General features: G+C 39.5%; 1 protein-coding gene across 15 annotated transcripts in view; it reads right to left on the reverse strand.

Moving 5' to 3' along the window:
* The window catches only part of GRIP1 (glutamate receptor interacting protein 1), a 564775-nt gene that overhangs the window by 226410 nt on the left and 317262 nt on the right, over positions 1-21103 (reverse strand). The window contains exon 1 of one of the 15 annotated variants that reach the window (XM_042852351.2): positions 10367-10607. The exons of the other annotated variants lie outside the window; for them this stretch is intronic. Within the exon in view, the coding sequence (XP_042708285.1) occupies positions 10367-10421 (55 nt within the window). The 5' untranslated portion in view covers positions 10422-10607. Of the gene's footprint in view, positions 1-10366; positions 10608-21103 lie in introns of those variants that run through there. 15 annotated transcript variants of the gene reach the window in all.

Raw genomic sequence — 21103 nt, forward strand, 5'->3', positions numbered from 1 at the left:
AGAGAGAGGAGGGAAAGGAAGGGAGCATCCACCGGCAAACCCAAAAGTCAGCATCTGTGACCTGAATCCAATTCTACCATCCCCTCTGTAAGTGCCTCAACGTCTTGACTGCCTCACATGAATCTTGTTATGCTTTTTAAAAAGAAACAAGACAAGGAATTATAAAATAAAAGGAAACAGCTTCTCTCCAGGAATTCAAAGTTCTGTTAGCTTGCAAAATATTGGCAATAGTCCATTTAAATAACATATTCTAGAAGTTTTTGTCTATATGCTACTCCAGTGACCTGTCATACATACTATAAGAGGTCATCAGATAGCAGCTTCTCCACTGCAAATCTGTAGATCTGAAAGGCATGCTCTGTACTCCAGAACAGCTCATCGCTCTGCCCTTCATTTTAGCCTTATCTCAAAGTATTTGGAATATGATGACAACAGAGAAACTTGGCTGAGCACAAATTTACAGTGAAACCTTCTTAATCTGCTGTTCGGGGGATGAGGCAGCTAACCATGAAACTAATTTAGCTTTGAACTTCAGTCGCCTACATATGCCAGCAAGTTTTTATCACTGCTGTGTGCTGTATACTTAATATGTACTATATTGTGCAATTATGGTTTACTGTGTGCACTTCACATAAGTGGCTTTCACAAACTCTTTGGCATGCACAGAATGACACAATACTGCAAAGTGCTACACATGTACATTTAAGGTTGAGGAAAAATTGGTTTTATATTGTATTATCTGAGAAATACTATGTTGTCAGGTAATTTAAGACTGAGCATATGCACAAAGGAGCAGAGTTAACCTCAACTGTGGTGCTTCCCAATTTGCAAGTACTCAGCTGTGCAATCTTAGCATTCTTTTAGAGCCCAGTTTAACTTTCAGTGAAGTCAATGGGAGTCTTTCCATTGACTTCAGTGGGAGCTGGTTTGGATCCTTATAGTTTTTTTGGATCATGGCTTTATATGAGGACCTTAAACTATATTACTAGTTAATGGAATCCAGTCTGCAAATGCAACCTTTAAAAAAAAAAAAAGGAGAAAATTTCACTCCATCCTACCAAGTTTAAAGATAAGTACACCTCTACCCCGCTATAACGCGACCCGATATAACACGAATTCGGATATAACGTGGTAAAGCAGTGCTCCAGGGGGGCGGGGTTGCGCACTTCAGTGGATCAAAGCAAGTTCGATATAACGCAGTTTCACCTATAACACGATAAGATTTTTTGGCTCCCGAGGACAGCATTATATTGAGGTAGAGGTGTAATAAAATAAAAAGAAACAGCTTCTCCCCAAGAATTCAAAGTTCTGTAAGCTTGCAACAAATTGTCAACAATCCATTTAAAATCCATATTCTGGAAGTTTTGACTAGACACTACTCCAGTGACCCTGTCTTGCACACTTTAAAAGATCAAAATGTGGCAACTCCTCCCCTGCAAACCTTAGGAGCTTGGAAAGCGCTTTGTACCCATGTAATCCAAAATTGCTCAACAATTTGCACTCCAGTATTGTTTTAAAAATCACTGTCAAAGACCATGTCTGCAAAATTTCACCCCAAAAGGTAAAAGCTTCAGAGATTTATGTGTGAATAAAAGCAGGCGATTAAAATCGAAACTCCCATGCAGCGCTAACTCTAGGGATTGCTGCTCCTCTGTGCAACATTTTGTTATGTCAACAATCTCAAATATTATTAATGAAACTGGTAATCAAAATGAGCACAGCAAGAAACTTATTAGTGCAGAATCTGGCAGTGTTTCTTGAATTTTTAAAAACAGATTTAATATGGACCAATACTAAAGCTTGGAATCAGCATGCTACAACACAATTTTATTTTGTATTGCATTTTTAATTAAAACGGTATCACTAAACACACTATAGAATTAAATATTAGTTAAAGTAAACTAATAAATAGCAGAGTCAGATATGGAAATGGGAGAAAATATATATTTCCACATTAGATTTTAAAAGATACAGAGCACATACCTTTGAAGTGTACTTCATTTCAAGGGGCTTCACTCATTTAGTCTGAAAATTACCTGGATCTCACACATATTTTGTGTCCCCTCACTTTTATTGTTGACAATTATTTACATTGGAAATAAATAATCATGAAACTGAGGTAAGAGTTATTTACACTAAGGGAATACATCCCATAGCATTTTAAGTTTTCCTCGTGAATAATTGTGTTCCCCTCATGGTGCCATTTGCCCGTTGGCTTGTCGAGAGGTATGATGGAGACTCTGTGTAATAAAAGGGAAGGCTGGTCTAGATAGCAGCTTCTGCAGCTACAGTGGCTTTTGCACCAAATGAAGCGAAATGATTTGAAGGGAATACACTGGTCAATGCTAGATATGTGCTGGTCAACGGCAGATATGCAGAAGGACCAGAGAGGGGAGCAGAGTGACAAAGTCTGTGAAGAATAGTGGGAGAAAAATAAGGAAGGTAGTTAACGTTGAATTGGAGCCTGAACTGAATGGGGAACTACTAGAAACTACATTTGAGGAAAAAGTTATTGGTGATATGGGCAGAGTGCTCTGTAAGCGTAAAAAGGCAGGTGGAAGTAATATGGACATGATGGAGTCTGGAATTATACTCACACAGGCCATAGAGGAGGGAGCTGCATTAGTCAAGGGAAAAGGATGAAGGCCTGGCTGAGGATTAAGCATTAATAGAGCTAAGGCAGATATAAGACAGGTGGGAGGAGAAGTGACACCAAGGCTTAGGACAGTAGTGGTGTAACACAAACAACAACAACAAGGAGTCTGGTGGCACCTTAAAGACTAACAGATTTATTTGGGCATAAGCTTTCGTGAGTAAAAACCTCACTTCTTCGGATGCATACACAGATGCTTTATACTGCAACATTTGATTTTTAACTCCTAAGAGTGGGAGAGAAACACTGAGAAGGAAACAAGGATTTCAGGTTGAATACACGGTGTCTCTGCACACATGCAAAGAGCAGGGCTAGAAGAGCCAGGAAACATCCAGAAGTGGGGTCTGACAGTTACTAAACATGCTCAGTGACAGTTTCTGAAGGTATATGGGAGGTTTTCATGGAGGACAAGCAGTATTGCAGGTTCCACACATTCACGGTCTGAGAGTGAATAGGGGTGGGAAAGTTATAAATATAGGAGTTTAAACAGCCCACTGGACTCAGTGGCTGATTGACACAGGACCAAGAGAGGTATTTGCTGTGTGTGATGGATTCCAACACCTGTATCACTTTGGATAAAGCTACAGATTTCCTGTTTCACCAAGAACTGAAGAGACCAGTCAGCTATTAACCCAAGGACTGGAACGCTGCTAGCCATAAGGATCCCCAGGCTTTTGTTTGTTGACAAAGCTCTGGAAAAGAACAGAGATGCTGCCATTCTTCTCAGGGTATGTCTCCACTACAGAGCCTACGTGGGCATAGCTATGCCGGTATCGCCCTCCAGCATAGACGCTGTGCACACTAACAGGAGTTTTTCTATTGGTGTTAGGAACACAAATTCCCCAAACCACATTAGCAATGTCAGTGGTTCTCAAGTGAGCTGCAGGGCAGCAGCAGCCCAGACCTCGACCCAGGACCCCTGCCACACGAGGCCAGCCGGCTGCCTGACCCCAGGTCCCCGAAGCTCACGGGGCTGGCCAGCTGCCCGACCCTGGACTCCCGGAGCTCGCAGGGCCGGCCAGCTGCCCGACCCCGGACTCCCAGAGTTTGTGGGGCTGGGCGGCAGCCTTGGACCCCCACCCGGCAACCCCAACCCCGCCATGCTGGGCAGTGGGGCAGCCTGGACCCCATTGTACCAGGAAGCCGGGAACCCGGACCCTACTACCCAGGCCAGCCTTAAGCACACAGATGAGCTGGGCTGCAGCTGTGTGCTAATTGGGCCGCATGCAGCCCACGGGCTGAGAACCGCTGAGCTACGTTGACAGAAGCCCTCTTCCGTCAACATAGCTGTGTCTATACTGGGGTTTTTGTCAGCATAGCTATGTCCATCAGGGATGTGGGTTTTTTTTTAACACCTTGGACAACACAAGTATGCTCATATAACATTTCAGTGTAGATCAAGCCTCAAGCTCTGAAGAATCCAGGTGACACACACTACATATTATGTCTACATGCTAGAGTCTGTGAAATCCTCTGTGCAAGAAGATTAGAGGGGAATGTGTTTATATGCATGTGGTGATGTATAGAAGTTTAAATGTTATGCTGAAACCTAGCATTTAAACGTGTAACTGGAACAAAGTATGCTAGTAGATTTACTGTTTTATAGGTTTTGTTTAAAAAGTTTTTTGTAAGTATTCCAAATACCATTTACAATGTTTGTGTGTGTATTAAAAGTTCGTTTGCTAAAAAAAAATAGTATGGTACTCTATCTTTGAAGCTAACTGGGAACTGTTAATGGCTACATTCAGGCTTTTACATACAATAGGCCTGAATTTGACTCTGTTTAAAGCTATTTGAAAAGTTCTGAAAAGAGAACTCTGGTCTCTGTTTCAGCAAAGAGTTAAGCTGAGGTACCAGCAAGGAGGGGAGTGTAACAGAAATCTCCAGAATATTGTCTCCACATCTCTCTAACCTGTTAGAATGGCAAGTGACAATAATTATGTTTGGAGTTTCTCCTGTTGCTCAGCAGACACAATTCAGTCTAAGATATTTAGCTGAAAGAAAAAGGGATGAAGTTACAAATTTACTTGATCAAGATAGAAGGGAAACATTAAAAGTGTCAAAAGATATACACAGCTGAGCACCAGATAGTGATAGCTAAAGTTAATGTTTAGGTGACTAATAGGCTTAAGTGGAACTAAAATGTATGCAACTTATATGTGAATACTATATACCAGGGGTCAGCAACCTAAGGCACGCGTGCCAAAAGCGGCACATGAGCTGATTTTCAGTGGCACTCTGCTGCTGGTCCGGGGTCCCGGCCGCCGGCCCCGCTCAGCTCGCTGCCGGTTGGGGATACCGGCCGCCGGCCCCCGATACCGGCCGCCGGCCCCACTCAACCCACTGCCGGCCTGGGATACTGGCTGTCGGCCCCCTGCCAGCCGGGGTCCCGGCTGCTGGCCCCGCTCAGCCCGCTGCTGGCCTAGGATACCGGCTGCTGGCCCAGAGCTCTGCTTCTGGCCTCGGCCTGGCGCTCTGAAGCCAGCCCCAGCTGTGGCCCACTGGCCCCAGCCTGGGGCAGTGAGGGATGCAGACAGGGGCAAGAGGGGGCACACTTTAAAATTATTCCAGTGCCACTGGGATATTTTTAAGTCCTGATTTGCTGCTTATACCATGCCACGTGGAACAGCACACTGCGTTTGACATCGTGCATGCCGTCTGTCATGATTTTTTTTTTCACTGTGAGTTGTGGGGGTACATTTGACAAAATGTCAGCTCCTAAGAAAGCAAAGTTAGATGTCCATTCATTTCAGCCTTCTTGGACAGACACATTTGGATTTATTCAAAAGAAGGACCGTGCTGTTTATGCTTTCTGTTGTGAAAGTGTTGTTTGTCGCACATCAAGTGTTCGATGACATTTTGAAACGAAGCCCGAGAAAACCTTTCTTGACGAAGCAGACAAGACTGAATCGATCAAAAACGCAGTAGCAGGATATGAGAAGCAAAGCAGTGCTTTTAAATGCTTACGTGTAAGTAAAAATCAAGCTACAGCAGGAAGTTACAAGATTGCAGAGTGCACTGCAAAAAACGGAAAGCCGTTTACAGATGGGGAATATATAGAAGTTTTTCCCAGCAGTTCGGAGGTTTTGTTCAATGATTTGCCAAATAAAGATACAATCGTATCTAGAATAAAAGAACTGCCTGTCTCTGCCAGAATAGTTGAGAGATGCATAAGCGAAATAGCAGAAAACATTAACAAAAAGCAGACGACTGAGTTAAAAGACACAGCAGTGTTTAGCGTTGCAGTTGATGAGAGCGTGGATATAAACGACGTTCCACGTTTGGCAGTTGTTGCAAGATATTGAGCTTCCAATGAAATCCAAGAGGAACTTTGTTGACTAAAACCCCTGCATGGCACAACAAAGGGGGAAGATATATTGGAAAGTTTTGCAAACCATTTTGAAGAGCGAGGAGTTGACATCAGAAAAATATTGTGTGTGACAACAGATGGTGCTCCTGCCATGGTCGGAAAACAGAACGGATTTGTAAAGTTACTTGAAGATCAGATTGGTCGCCCGACAGTTAAATTTCACTGTATCATCCATCAAGAAAACATGTGTGCTAAAATTTCTAATTCAGAGCTTAATAATGTGATGATTACAGTGGTGCGAATTGTGAATTTCCTCATTGCTCGATCTGCTTTGACTCACAGACAGTTTCAAGCACTGCTAGAAGAGATGGACAGTGCTTATAATGACATCCCACTTCACAGCAACATTCGGTGGCTAAGTCGTGGCAAGGTTTTGGCGCACTTTGTAAACTCTTTAGATGCAATCAAGGCCTTTTTGTCGGAAAAAGCATAAAACTACCCCGAACTAGATGATGACAAATGGCTATGTCAGCTCATGTTTCTAACTGACATCACCGTTCACCTAAACGAACTCAACCTCTGTCTCCAGGGTGCAGGGCAAACAGTTCTGGATCTTTATGAAGCCTGGAAGGCATTTGTTGTAAACTAGCAGTTTTTTCTCAGGATATTCAAATTTCAACTTTCCACTACTTCCAATACATAAAAGTGTCAGTGTTGTTGAGATTGGGATGTACATGCAAGAACTGGAATCGGAATTTTCTGACAGATTTCAAGATTTCCAGCGATTTGGCCCAATGCTTTCTTTTCTAATGAAACCTGTAAAGTTCAATGAAAGCGACTTGGATTTGTCTGTATTTCAGTGGATGGGTGTTGAAGATTTCGAAATGCAACTCATTCAGTTAAAAAGGTCAGAATTGCGGGTATTAAAGTTTGGAGATCTGCGGAGTGCACTTGAAGCTACCAAGAGAGATCATGGGGCCTCTATTCTGACTTGCTGGACATTCCTGCCAATGAAATGTAACTGTTTGAAGAAAATTGCGTTTGCAGTGCTTTCAGCATTTGGATCCACATACCTGTGTGAACAGGTATTTTCACACATGAAATCTGTCCTCTGCCCCTCTCGGAGCCGGTTAACAACTGATCATTCAGAAGCCTGTGTGCAGCTTAAAGTATCCAAATACGTGCCAGACATTGGAAAACTCAGCAAGGAAAAGCAAGGGCAAAGATCACACAAGGGTAAGATCTGCATTTTAATTTAATTTTAAATGAAGTTTCTTAAACATTTAAAAAATCTTACTTACTTTACATACAACAATAGTTTAGTTATATAATATAGACTTACAGAGAGAGACCTTCTAAAAACTTTAAAATGTATGACTGGCACGCGAAACCTTAAATTACAGGGAATAAATGAAGACTTGGCACACCACTGCTGAAAGGTTGCCCTGCTATATACATTTTACATATCGGACTTACCTGAGATCATATATTGACACACAAACTATTATGAAAGTGGTACTCTTCATACTATAATTTACAATACACATGTCTAGCATTTACTAAAAATACATGATATAGTAATTAAGTATATGCCATACATATATCATTTCCACATGAGGGTTGAAAGTATTTAGAAGAAGAGTAGAAAGGACTAAGAAATGACCTTTTGGCCTTCATGGAGGATGCGTATTGGTATACAGAGAAGATATTAGCTAGACTGAGTTAAACAGGAGCAAAGCCTTGACCGAAGGGATACAGCCTCCCTAACTATGGAATCGGCCCAAGCAAATAGAGGATCCAGTGGCCAAGGCTATGCTTGACCAAGAGTGAAAGAGAAGGCAGAAAGCAAAAGACTGTTGACTACATATAGGAGAGTCATTTACATATTATGACCAGCTAGACTAAATAAAAGCCTATTATTGTTCTTTGACATCTTGATTATGTTGACCAATCCGTAACTGATGGCTGACAAGTAAAATCAGAGCCAGAGAATGCTGAAAATTTTACTATTAGAACAAAGGCCTAATCAAAAATGAGAACATGATGGTGAAATGCTAGCAACAAAAGACACCCAATGATAGAAACACAGGCCTATTTTTTTGCTGTCAGACACCAAACATGTTGTTCATCCAAGCCAAGGAACCCTGCAAACACACTGAAGAGCTTCATTTGTCTATCATTCATTCTCTATCTCTTGCAGAGAATACTCCATCCATCAAATTACATGTGAACAATTGTTCTAAACTGGTTTGAACAATTTAACAAGTTGTCTAGATTGTTAAATAATATTTGTCATAATGGTTCAGTTACAAAAAGTACGATGTCTATCTGAATAATAATGGTTTTGGCCTTGGATTTAGCACAACAGAAATTGAAACAAACAAAAAAAATTAGAATATTTTTCCTGCCTGAGAAAAATATTGTCTTCCTCAAACTACATCTTTGAAAAATGTTTTCTTCTTTTAAAACATGTGGACAGGATATTGTTGTGGTCACATACTGTTTTTCATCAAAGTTAAGCTTATTGTCTGGAGAACGTTTTTTTTCTTTTTAATGAGCTGAGTTATATTGAAAAAACAAACAAACACAACCTGTTGCAAAATTAATTGGCCAGCATCAGTCAAAACCAAAAAAAAAAAAAATGTTATGAGGTTATTTAATAGACAATCGGAGGTCTTAAATACTGAAATGGAAATAAAAGATATAAAGATTAAGAGAGTAAGATTCAAATCTGTTGCACTGGAAGCCAATAGAAGAGGATCGCTCTCTCTTTTTGCATATGGATTGTTAATAGCAGTGATGGCAGACAAGTGTAGTGCACAGTTCTCTCAAAGCAGACAACCAATGGTTTCATACCAGCTCTTACTGGGGCGAGGGGTGAAGGGAGTTAAAATTATTTCAAAGAATAAAATCAGCTTATGTTCTTCTAAGTGATGGAAAGTGTAAAAGAATTAAGATGGGTATGATGTATGAGAATATTAATTCCAGAGGAAACTGCATTTAAGTGGTGCAACAACTCTCAACACTAATAGACCAAATTATTGTGCCAAAACCTGCCTTATACAGAGTTCATTAGAAAAGAGATTATTTCCTTCACGCAAAATAACAAGACAAAAACTGAATTTCAGTCCGATAAATGAAGAATAAAGCTACTAAACTAAACTAAACATTACCAGGCACAGATTTGAAGGAGAGAGCCCCTCAATAGAAGAATAGATTATTTTAAGATATGTGCTATGAAAAAAGTATATTCTAATGTCTTTACATTACATTTTAGACAGTAGGAAAATGCATTAGATACGTTTGATTACAAAATTCTCCTCTTCCCCCTTATTGTTCTAGACCTATCACACACATTTGCTTTCATTCTTCTACAAAATAAAATATTAATTGATTCTGAGCTGTACTGCTGACTGACTAAAGAATTCTGATGTTTCAAGCTAAGCTGATACAAATAGTTTCATTAACATTTAGGACTTTACAGCTCTTCAAATATAGTAATAACCATTAATTGTTTCACATAACTAAGTCTGAAAACAAAAGCTTCTCATTTTCTTGCAGCTACATATTGTTACTATAATGTTAGAAGTTACTACAAAAAACTTTTCTTTAGCATTGATATTTTACACAGAGATGGTACAAAGATTTGACAGTAATAGTAATTGGCATTTTTAATATATAAAATGCTATTTTTTAAAAACTAAATTGTACTCATTTTGGAAAAGAAGGAACATTTTTTATCCAAGAAGGTTTAAAAATAGCTGCTCTAAAAAAAACAAATAGGACACAAAATAAGGTTCAAATAGCATTTCAAAGTATTGACAGATCAAACTGAAGGCAACAGTGATTCATGACATCATAAAAGGAATGCTTCTATAATGGGCAAATTAACTTCACAAGGGTAACAACATATCAAAGCCATCAATTTATCAACCCCCCATATTTAGTCATGTACAACCCATTTTTTGGCTCAGGTATTATAAACATGCAGAGAAACCCCCTATGAGAGATTATAAATACTAATAAACCAACAATTCAAAAATTCCATCTTTGATACAGGTTCTGGATCTAGCTGCTTTCAGTAATATACTATTGTAACACATGCAAGACTTCTACTGATCAGTTATCAGGAATACAAGACAATGATACCCCATAATAACTTTAGCACTTGTCTTAAAAACAAATTCCCTTTTAAGGAATGAAATCATCTTATGCTTCTAATATGAACACACCACGGGACTTGGGACTCTTTCAGTTAAAATCCTTACCTGTATATTCACAGAGTTCTTTGTTGTCTGACAATAAATTGTAAGGGCAGTCATATTCGAAAGTAAAACCATTAGGCTATATTCATGGAATGCTGCAACAGAGCCATTGAATGAATAACAAGGAAAGCACAATACCTTTAGCAAGTCTCCTCAGAATTTGACAGCGGCATTTAAAAGAGACAGCTATCATTCTTGCTTACTGCCTTCAGTGGTAAAGTATACTCTTGGCTCTGCTCTGCTGGATGCAGCAGAAGCATATGAATTCCTTGCTCACATACCAGAAGAAAGGTAGTCCCAGTGGGGAGTGACAAAGCTTAATTCCTCTTGGCTGATGCAGAGATCAGCTTCATGTCATCCAGCAAAGCTGTGTCATTCACTACTACTACCACCACCACTTGCAGTACGAGATCAATGGCTTAAAAAGCAATGTTTCTTTAGCAGCTACAAAGCATCAAATAGTATAAAATGCTAACAATGATACTACACGGAGCCATTCTACATTCTCTCACATTCCCCTGCTGTGCACGGAGCGCTGGTTTCTGTTCTAGGCAAAGGGCCATGCATTCCAGCAAATTTAGGGATTTTTTTTCCCCCTCCCTTACACATCTTTCATTTCCTTTGTGATTTGAACTGAACAAGAAGACAAAAGAGTAGAAATGCTAGTTTTGAGGGCAAATATTTTAAAATGAAAAATATGTTTTAAAAGATTTAGATTTTACGTTATATGAAGGTAGTGAAAAAAACAAACTATTTACCTGCCTGATTTTATCATCTAAAAAGCATTTTGATAATTTTAAAATAATTATATTAAGGTAGTGGAAGCAGGGGATCAGAGAGAAAGAGGACAGAGGGATATAGTTTTGTGGGCAGGACCATGAAGCATTTGATCACACAAAATAAATAAAATGATGCTGCATAAAAAATATGCAATAAATCGGGTTCGCTCACCAATTCCCAACTGAAATGAGGAGAAAAGAAAAAAAAAAGGAAAGAAATTGAGATCCACTTTTAGTGCATCTAAGAATCAACTTGTCCCATTTCATAACAAATCCATCCAAACCTTACCAAATTTTACATATGGCACAATATTGCTCCATTACTTCAGATGTTTTACAGTCTCTTATCTCCATTCACAAAGAAATTGAACGTTTCATTCACAGAATAATGAAGTAGAACATGATGCTTAAATGACAGTTCCACTGTACCCTTACAAACAAACCAAAAATTTTCTAATGGACAAAACCCAACATAGGATCTATGAACTTAAAAGCAAAAATTTAAACAAAGCTGTATAAAACTTTAAAGGCAGATTTGTGTCCAAAAGATAAATGGTTCACTTCACAATGTCAACATTGTTCATTTAAAACATTAGATAATTATTAATCTATCACCCCTTCTCCATTTTGGATATACATTTAACATGGCTTCATATACTCCATGTCCCGTTCATTTTCTTCTATTTCAAAATTAGTGAGGGTATATTCTGACATTTTTAACCAAGGTTGCAGTTAATTTGATCAGTTGGTGCTAACGTGCACATGTGCTACATTGGGGGATTAAAAGATGAAAGAAGGATTAGATTTCTGGGGAATTGGGGGGAAGTGGCAGGGAGGAATGGGACAATGTTTGTCATAAGCAATACATTTTGTAAATGTTAATAAAATTCTGGAAGCTGCCATGGAAAAGGCCATCCAAAGAAACTCTAAAGGGGAAATAGATTGTTTTTTAAGTCAGTGGTTTTCAACCTGTGGTCTGTGGATCCCTGGGGTCCATGGACTATGTCTAAGGGGTCCACGAAAGACTGAAAACTGAAGAGAATTCAACTATACAACAGACAATATATTTCCAAAGGGGTCCACACCTCCATTTGAAATTTTCTAGAGGTCCACAGATGAAAAAAGGTTGGGAACCACTGCTCTAAGTACTTCATCAGACAGGTCAGTTTCTTTCTCCATTTTAAATCAGAATTTCCACTCCACTGTTTTTCTTATTTTTCCCTTATTAGTGGCATCCTATCCCTCCTGGTTGTAGCAGCACCCACACTTCGAAGAGACTGGTCAGACGTAGTGTATCAACACAGCTACAGTGTCCTAGACAGACCCACTGACCATAGATTGTTTTGTTTTCATTGGAAGCTGATGAGAACTATTCTAGGCAGTGGTCGGTCTGATGTTCCTTGGTTGCAGATTTGAGTATATCACAGTGTGGGGGATTTGGGTTGTCTGTCTCTGTAATTGCTGAGTTGTGACCAGTTATGGGCCATGTGTGTGTGGTGGATTGGGGAAACATAGAGCCTTCTCTGCATGGGTTTCAGCCAGTGTTATTCATGGAGGTCCTGAAAGTACTTGTGAAATGTTGAGCTATTACCTGCTCTTTGTACCCTTGCCCTTCCAGAACGATGAAATCAAGCAGGGAGGCATTGGATCCATCATTGATGGAACTGCCATTATCTTTTTCAAAAGGGCAACTTGCCAACATTCCTTAAGGAAAGCATGTGATTTGGCCCATGCTCAAGTCTCAATACCGATAATGTCATCAATTATTACCCTGTCTCTAATCTTCCATTTTTTAGGAAAGGTTATTGAGAAAATAGCAGCAAAGCAACCCTGGAAATACCGAGTCTTCAGATTTCCTTGTTACTTGTCAATCCAATTTTAGCCATGTTTATGGTGAGGAGATTGCACTGGTCTTGTGGGTCAATGATGCCCTTCTGGCAGTGGAGCAAGATCAAGTGTCCATATTGTTTTTTGTAAATGTGTCAGAGACTCCTGATGCCTTGAAGCTTGGCAAGGATACGTAGAGTTGTTTAACTGTCTCCAATCACTACTCTGAGAGAAACTAGAGGAGGCTTTTGGACGATTTTTCAACTGTCCCAAGAGCTCTATTCTTTCCTGCTTATTGTCCCTGATTCCACCATTTTCTGTATTTTATTAGGAATCAAAAATCTCTCTTACAGGACAGTAATTGCCAGGATAGCTCTTCTTTTCTTTTAGACTCTGATTCAGGAAAGTACATAAGCATATCTCATTTGTGTTTATGCCCTTTCCCTAATAGGGATGTTTTCCCAAACTGGGGCCTTAATGATAGTTACCAAATGTTTGTTGTTGCAGAAATGCTCTGGTAGAAGCCCAGTTCTTTGGGATTTTCCTGGGATATGTGACATTTAACCTTGAAACCGATCTAACTGGTCTTTTGAAAAAAAATAAAGGGTAATGGACAATGAAAAAGCAATAAAAACCTTGTCACCATAGTGAATGGTAAAACAGATAGAAGAATACTTGGAAAAACTACGCACACGTGCACAGAGTGTGTATATATAAAATTGTGTGCATGCAATTTTTTTTCCTTACCCTTGTGTCTGCAAGATTTTCATTATTTCCTAATTGGACATAACTATTTTTTCATTACGAACAAAACAACAAATGCATTAGTAAATCACACATCTTAGAATCTTTGCTGATTTGGCCTCCCTCCTTACTAATTAATGGACCTACTATTTCTCCAGAGTTTTCTCCTGATATATTTGTAAAAACTTTTTTTCATCTTAATCCCTTTGGGTAGTGTGAACTCATAGTGCCTTTTTTGCTGACCTCATTATTTTCCTTAAAAGTCATAATTTACTCTTATAAACATAGTATTATATATACCACACACAGATTTGTACATCTAAGATTATATTTGTAAATATTCAATTGCATGTCATTAAATGGAAGCAGCTCATTTTTATGTGACAAAATAGACAGGATCTATATATATATTTCCTCTCAAAGGTCACCTTCTACCTAATCTTTACCAACCCATCTCTAGGGAGAATGCTTCATAACACAACATCAGTTAAATTCCTCTGAAGTGACCCAAGATGGAAAATTAAAATGAAGAAAAATATGCTTGTTCTATATGGAATAGGAGATTGCAATTTTTATAAAAAATAAAATTCCAATATGAAATCAGGAATTTAACTTGTTGATATTTAGAAGTGGGTCAGGAATTTTCTGTCAAAAAGACTCTTGGATGGAAAATTACCTTTCTGAAAATTGAAATTTTATATGGGAAAACATTGATTTTGCCAAAAAATTTCAGTTTTCTGTTGGAAAAATCTAAATGAAATATTTAGTTTCTCGTCAGTTCAACATTAATCTGTATTCACCTGAGCTGCCATGGTGTCTCATGGAAGTTGTAGCTTGGGTGCCCTATGCCTCTATTTTCCTCTATAGGGCAGGCTCCCTGCCCAGACGCCATTTCCCATGCTGCATCCTCTTTGGTTGAACTGATGCAGGGCATCATTGGAGTCATGTGGTCAAAGGGTCATCATGAGAGATGTAGTCTAGCCATAGAGCCCAGCATGTAGAGGAGAATGGGGGCATGAAGCACTCAAACTACAACTCCCACCAGGATTAACTGATTTAAATCAAAGAGATTTAAATAGCTGATTTTAATCAAGATTTAGATCAGCAAGCAGCAAACTTTGATTTAAATCATCCGCTTTAATTTTGTTTTGTATTTGCATTTTTTAGTTATTTCCCTGAAGAAAAATTGATTCTCATTGGTTGAAAACCATTAAAACGTTACTTTGCAACTAATATAGCCATTATGCTAAATTTGATTATTCTTTTTGCTAACCAGGAGGCTAGACAATGTCTATACACATGTATTTAACCAATTATATAGCTTAATTTACATTTCTTCATACTCAAAATTTTATATTTTTATTGTTAGAGGTTGATATAAATTAAAAATAAAAATTAATCACCTAGTAAATAAGAAAAACATTATTCACCACTTTCTATTTTGATAGAAATTCAAATTCAATTAAAATGCACAAAACAACATTTATCCTTATTATTAAATGAAACTATCTTAAATATGCTGGATATGTAAGTAAAAAAATTTATCCAAACATGTTTTGCATTTAAAATTAACCAATTTATTATTCAAAGGAGGTATTACCTGCTGTTAGTGAACTGAACTCATTACTTCTGGTGACCCACATATTCAAGATTTTAGAACTAGTAGATCTCATCCTCTCATACCTAGTTTTTATTCACAGATTGGAAGAGGAAAATAAATGTTCCTGCTTTTTCAACTCCCAGTCAGTTTCTTAATTTTGACTGAACTAGTTGCTGAACTGATGTAGCTGAGTAAACTGAAATGAAGAAAATATTCTTTACTCTGTAGCTGCAGAAGAGGCTACTGCTGTAAATAGGCTGTTTTAGCACTTCAACAAACTCTGGTTCCAAATACTTAGTCAGTGACTTCACCAGTTCAGTTGTCTGACTTTCTTTAAAACTTGGCAGCAAATATATACTACTTAATATTATTTTCTTGATTTAATGTAAATTATTTTAATAGATTATAAGAAGATTGGTCATTAATATAGGTTGCCAATTTCAAATTTAATTTTAAACAGGTTTACTTTTAAAAAATAAACCTGTATTTAATTTAAATAAAAAAATCCAATTTAAATGAAAACTATGATTTAAAAAAAATTGACATTTTCCCCCGACCCCAACAAAGCAACATGGCACCTCAGGAGGGGGCAGATTAATATCAAACCAAGATGAAATGAGATGTTTTGATTTGGTTCAACACACCAAAATGAAATATTTTGATTCAGGAATGTTGGGTTTTTTTCCTGTTGGAAATAGTGAAACAAACATTTCAACATCACCAAACCAGCAACTTGTGAACTTTTCATTCTGCACAACAACAACAAAATCTGATATTTTGACTTTTATCTTGATTTGGGATCTGATTTTTATCCTGCCTTACTAATGGTGGTTTCCAACAGTCGCGATTTCCACTCTAGACCCTCAATCTTGCATTGTAATGTCCACAGATGGATTTCAGTGGTGTTCTGTGTAGTTGCAGTGGTTTGCCCATTTCAGGAATGGAGCATAAATACACAGCTCACTAGCCCATTATTACAAACATGTAATGAGGAGGGGGGGAATAGCCTTTTATTAAAGTCATGGTGCACTTCCAGAATGGAAGAGTACTTCATATAAAACAATTTTTTTTTCACTTTCTTGATCTTAACTCCATCTTAAATTCAGACACCCAGAGTTCTCAGGTGATTAACACTTGGTTTCAGTCTCATGCGTCTTGATTCATTTAGATGTATTGGTACTTTGTACAACTGCCTATTTTGTGTGCCACTGCTTATGTAATTAACTAAAAAGAGACTGTAGGTGCCTGCAAAATAATAGCATTTATTTCCACCCACTTTTAAAATATAACAATAAATACAGAGGAGGTTGCAATCATCCCTGCTGAAATAGTTTGGTAACTAAGGGAGTGCTGCCCAGTGAACGAATGAATGATAATAGCTGGAGATTATCAAGAGAAGTGTAAAAGTGAATTTTTAAATCTATACTTATTATTTTTATTATTATTATTTTAGCATCCAAAAGCCCAAGCAAGAGTAGGCGCCTATTGCGCTAGACACTGTATGAAGATATAGTAGAAGACAGTCCTTGCCCTGAAGCTCCTAACTGGAAACAAAATGCAACAAGCAGACGCTACAAAGAACAGGAGATATGTAGAACTGGTCAAAACCTGGAATTTCCATTCCACAGGAAATTCTAGCATTTTAAAATTTTCTTTCATCCCAAACTGGATCAAAAAGTTGGCATTTAAAAAATTCCCAGCATTGTGAAAATTTTTGTTTTGAAATACTGAAAATGACTTATCAAAACGTTTTGCTTCACTAATGTTTTAAGTGCTTCATGTCAATAAGGAGGAAGCCTTTGTTTTGACTTAATTGTTTCAACTATTATATTATATATTGACTAATATAGTATTGCATAAAAGTCAAAAGTGCTTTGATCTTAACATGAAATGCATCAACCTTATCAAAACACAATGTTTCAATAATTTTTAATCAAAAATGTCAATGAAATCAACTCATTCCTGTAAAGCAGTTTGATTTAGTTAAATCAGCATTTTATAACCATAAACTGTTCTGCTAGAAAATTTTTGTTTAGCTGTAGAGATGAGAGAGGAGGAAGGTATCAGTAATAAAATCCCATAGTGGCATAGGTCAGCTATGTCCACAACTTCTTGGTTCCCAATTATTTGAAAGGTGATTTTTTATTTATGTATTTATTAAATAAATATCAGCTATGCCTGACTGATGTTTCAATCTTTCCAGAATCAGTTGGCTTATTTCTTTTAGGACTTACAGAAAAGGAAAGTCCTGAGGAAGGATTAGAGGAGGTAGAAGGCATGGACTTATATAAACATCACCAACAGTGAATGCTCTACCATATATTGTGTCCTTTATAGCAAACTGTACAACAGATGCACAAAAATGTGAGAATAACTGGTGAGAAAATTGAAACTGTCCTTTTCAATAAAAATGTGTATTGCAGAAAGGCTGAGAATTGTTTGTTTACATGGAAGAACTGTCCTTTGCAGACCTTTGAGGTATTTAATACAAAACAGATCTTTCACTCTTAACCTAATTTCATTTACTGTAAACTACATGGTTCAGCTGTTCTGGCCAATGCTTTCACAAACGCATAGATTTGCTTCAAAAAAATAATTAGGGGCTTGAGAGGAATTGTAATATACTAATAAAATGATACCGTATGTGCTACAATAATAAAGAACCTTATTTTAGCAGCTCTATTAAATTCTGTCTTTCAAAGGTATCACTAAATATAAGCTGAACTATGTGAGATTTTAATTTGGGCAGAAACTTACATAGGAAAAGTCTTATGTGAACCATTTTGGATACAGCACCACTTTAGACATGAATCCACAACATTGCACCATGTTTCTTGGCTTTGATTCATAAAATTGAAAGAAAAAGAAAGAGGGTGCTTTCTTTCAGGAACACTGCTGAGAAATCTTCTTAGTATCTTCTGTCATAATGATTCATAAACAACCTGTAATCTTCCAAATATAATTAAATAAATCACCACCAAGATAGTTTTTCACCAATACTGGAAGCAGTAGCATTAAGAAAATGATACAACTGAAACCAAAAAGGATTCTGCACCAATGTTTGTAGATTTCAATGAGAGAAACCATAAATAACCATCCCCCTCCAGCACACACACTCAGCCTAGTAGTGGTGTCTGCCAGCAGCATGCATATAATTACAGTCTCTGGGATTTAATGTAATCTCAAAACTAAGGGATGTCTCTGTTTTACAAGCAGTTTCCACATGCTGTAGTATATGGTTAAAGACTTCCGTAATTCCAATCTCTATAGGGCTTTATACTTTTTCAATTAGTCACAAAGATGACCTTCCTGCTGTTGCAACATCCTTTATTTTATGGAAAACAGAGTTAGATTTTGAAAAGCTAGGCTACTAAGAACATTTCTTTGCTCCCAAAGGTGTTTGATTTGAAAAGGCCTTTAGGGGCTGGTTAGAGGATTTTACCTATTCTAATCGAATTGCTATAATACAATCTACATATTTATCCTTTACACAGTAGAGTACAGATGCTAAACACAACACAGTGTAAACAAATAAAATGCTGTTAAGAAATTCCTACACTATTACCATTCAAATGGGGTAAAGCCTCTTACACTTAAGAGAAAACAGCTGCTTTTACTCTGCCATTTAAAATCAAAAGATTATCCTAATACCACTAGAACAAAAAGTAGAATAATTATGCCTTTCTCTAGTTGTATTACTTGCTTCTGTATTTTATTTTGATATATTATTTTAATAATTTAACAGTTATATAAGTGTGAACATAGGGTTACCATATTTTGTGCCTCCAAATGGAGGACACTCCACGGCCCACGGCCCCGCCCCCAGCCCCGCCCACACCCCCTGCCCAACCCCGCCCCCTCCCCAAAGTCTCCGCCCCCTCCCCTACTTCCCGCGAATATTTGATTCGCGGGAAGCCTGAAGCAGGTAAGGGGGGTGTGGGGGGAGGAGGCGCGGCCCAGGCTCCCCGCGGGCCCGGCTGACCCGGCTGACCCGGCTCCCCGCGGGCCCGGCCGACCCGGCTCCCCGCGGGCCCGGCTCCCCGCCGGCCCGGCCGACCCGGCTCCCCGCGGGCCCGGCTCCCCGCCGGCCCGGCCGACCCGGCTCCCCGCGGGCCCGGCCGACCCGGCTCCCCGCGGGCCCGGCCGACCCGGCTAACCCGGCTCCCCGCCGGCCCGGCTAACCCGGCTGACCGGCTCCCCGCGGGCCCGGCTCCCCGGCTGACCCGGCTCCCCGCGGGCCCGGCTGACCGGCTCCCCGCGGGCCCGGCCGACCCGGCTCCCCGCGGGCCCGGCCGACCCGGCTCCCCGCGGGCCCGACTCCCCGCCGGCCCGGCCGACCCGGCTCCCCGGCGGCCCGGCTGACCCGGCTCCCCGGCGGCCCGGCTGACCGGCTCCCCGCGGGCCCAGCGGGCCTGGCTGACCTCCCGATTTTCCCGGACATGCCCGGCTTTTGGGGATTTCCCCCCGGACGGGGATTTGAGCCCCCAAAAGCCGGACATGTCCGGGAAAATCCGGACGTATGGTAACCCTAGTGAACACCATATGAACAGATAAAATGCACATTGTAAGACATACGACCAAATGTTGGTGCCCATAATGCATTTAGCACAAGAGTTCAAGGAATTTTTCAGGTATGAACTTTAAAGATTTTTATAGGCAAAACTTTATGTTCGTGAAACCCTGAAAGGACAATAAGAGGTTATAACTAAGGTGATACAGTACAAAGATGAGGTGATACAAGTTACTCAATATAAATAAAAGTTTCAACTCACAGCAATTTCTGATGGCTGAGTTATAAACCTTGAAAATACAGAATTGGAAGGGAAAACCTGATTCACTGTTGCAATTATATTCCCATCTCTGCATACATTGCAGGATGGAAAGGTTGCATTATAATTCCTTTGTTACAATGAAGTGTGTTTTTTTGTACTGAAATTAGGACTGATAAGGAATGCTTTGGTTGCAGTCTCACTCTTTCCCCAGAATATCACATGTCAGAACATCTCAGGTGAGAAGCAGAATCTGAATGCCTCTTTCATCTGTCCAGTACACAATAAGGTGTGGGGAGAAAGAGATCAAATACACCTCTACCTCAATATAACGCTGTCCTCAGGAGCCAAAAAATCTTACTGCATTATACGTGAAACCAGGGCCGGCTCCAGGCACCAGCTTGTCAAGCAGGTGCTTGGGGCGGCCACTCCGGAGAGAGGCGGCACGTCCAGGTATTCAGCGGCAATTCGGCGGACAGTCCCTCACTCCGCCTCGGAGTGAAGGACCTCCCGCCGAATTGCCGCCGCAGATCGCACTGTTTTATCGCGTTATATCCGAATTCATGTTGTATCGGGTCGCATTATATCGGGGTAAAGGTGTATATAAAACATGAGACTGGACAAAGAAAATAAGTGGGGGGGAGGAGAGAAGAGGTCTGCATTCCAAGTTTGAACACTTGGAGGCTGACTGTGCCATGAATATGTTGAGTTTGTTCTACAGCAAGTAGACAAGTGGACAAGTGACTAACATACTCAATATTCTGTACTAATCCCTGCATTTATGTAGCACCATCTACACCCCTTCAGATCATGCCATGGACTAACACCAGGATTTAGGCTTTGGAGGGAGCTGTATTCTTATGAAGAGACAAAGCTGCCATGGACGCGACAAGATGGACAGACACAAGGTGGGTGAGGTAATATCTTTTATTGGACCAACTCCTGTTGGTGAGAAAGACAAGTTTTTGAGCAACACAGGTATGAAGAAAAGCTCTGTGTAGCTTGAAAACTTGTCTCTCTCACCCACAGGAGGTTGGTCCAACAAAAGATATCTCACCCAACTTGTCTCTCTAATATCCTAGGACCAACATGGCTACACCAACACTGCATACAATAAGGTGGACGTTAAGCAAAGCAAAATTTGTTGTCAGAAACC

The sequence above is a fragment of the Chrysemys picta genome, chromosome 1 (assembly GCF_011386835.1).
Source record: "Chrysemys picta bellii isolate R12L10 chromosome 1, ASM1138683v2, whole genome shotgun sequence".
NCBI classification, from domain to species: Eukaryota; Metazoa; Chordata; order Testudines; family Emydidae; genus Chrysemys; species Chrysemys picta.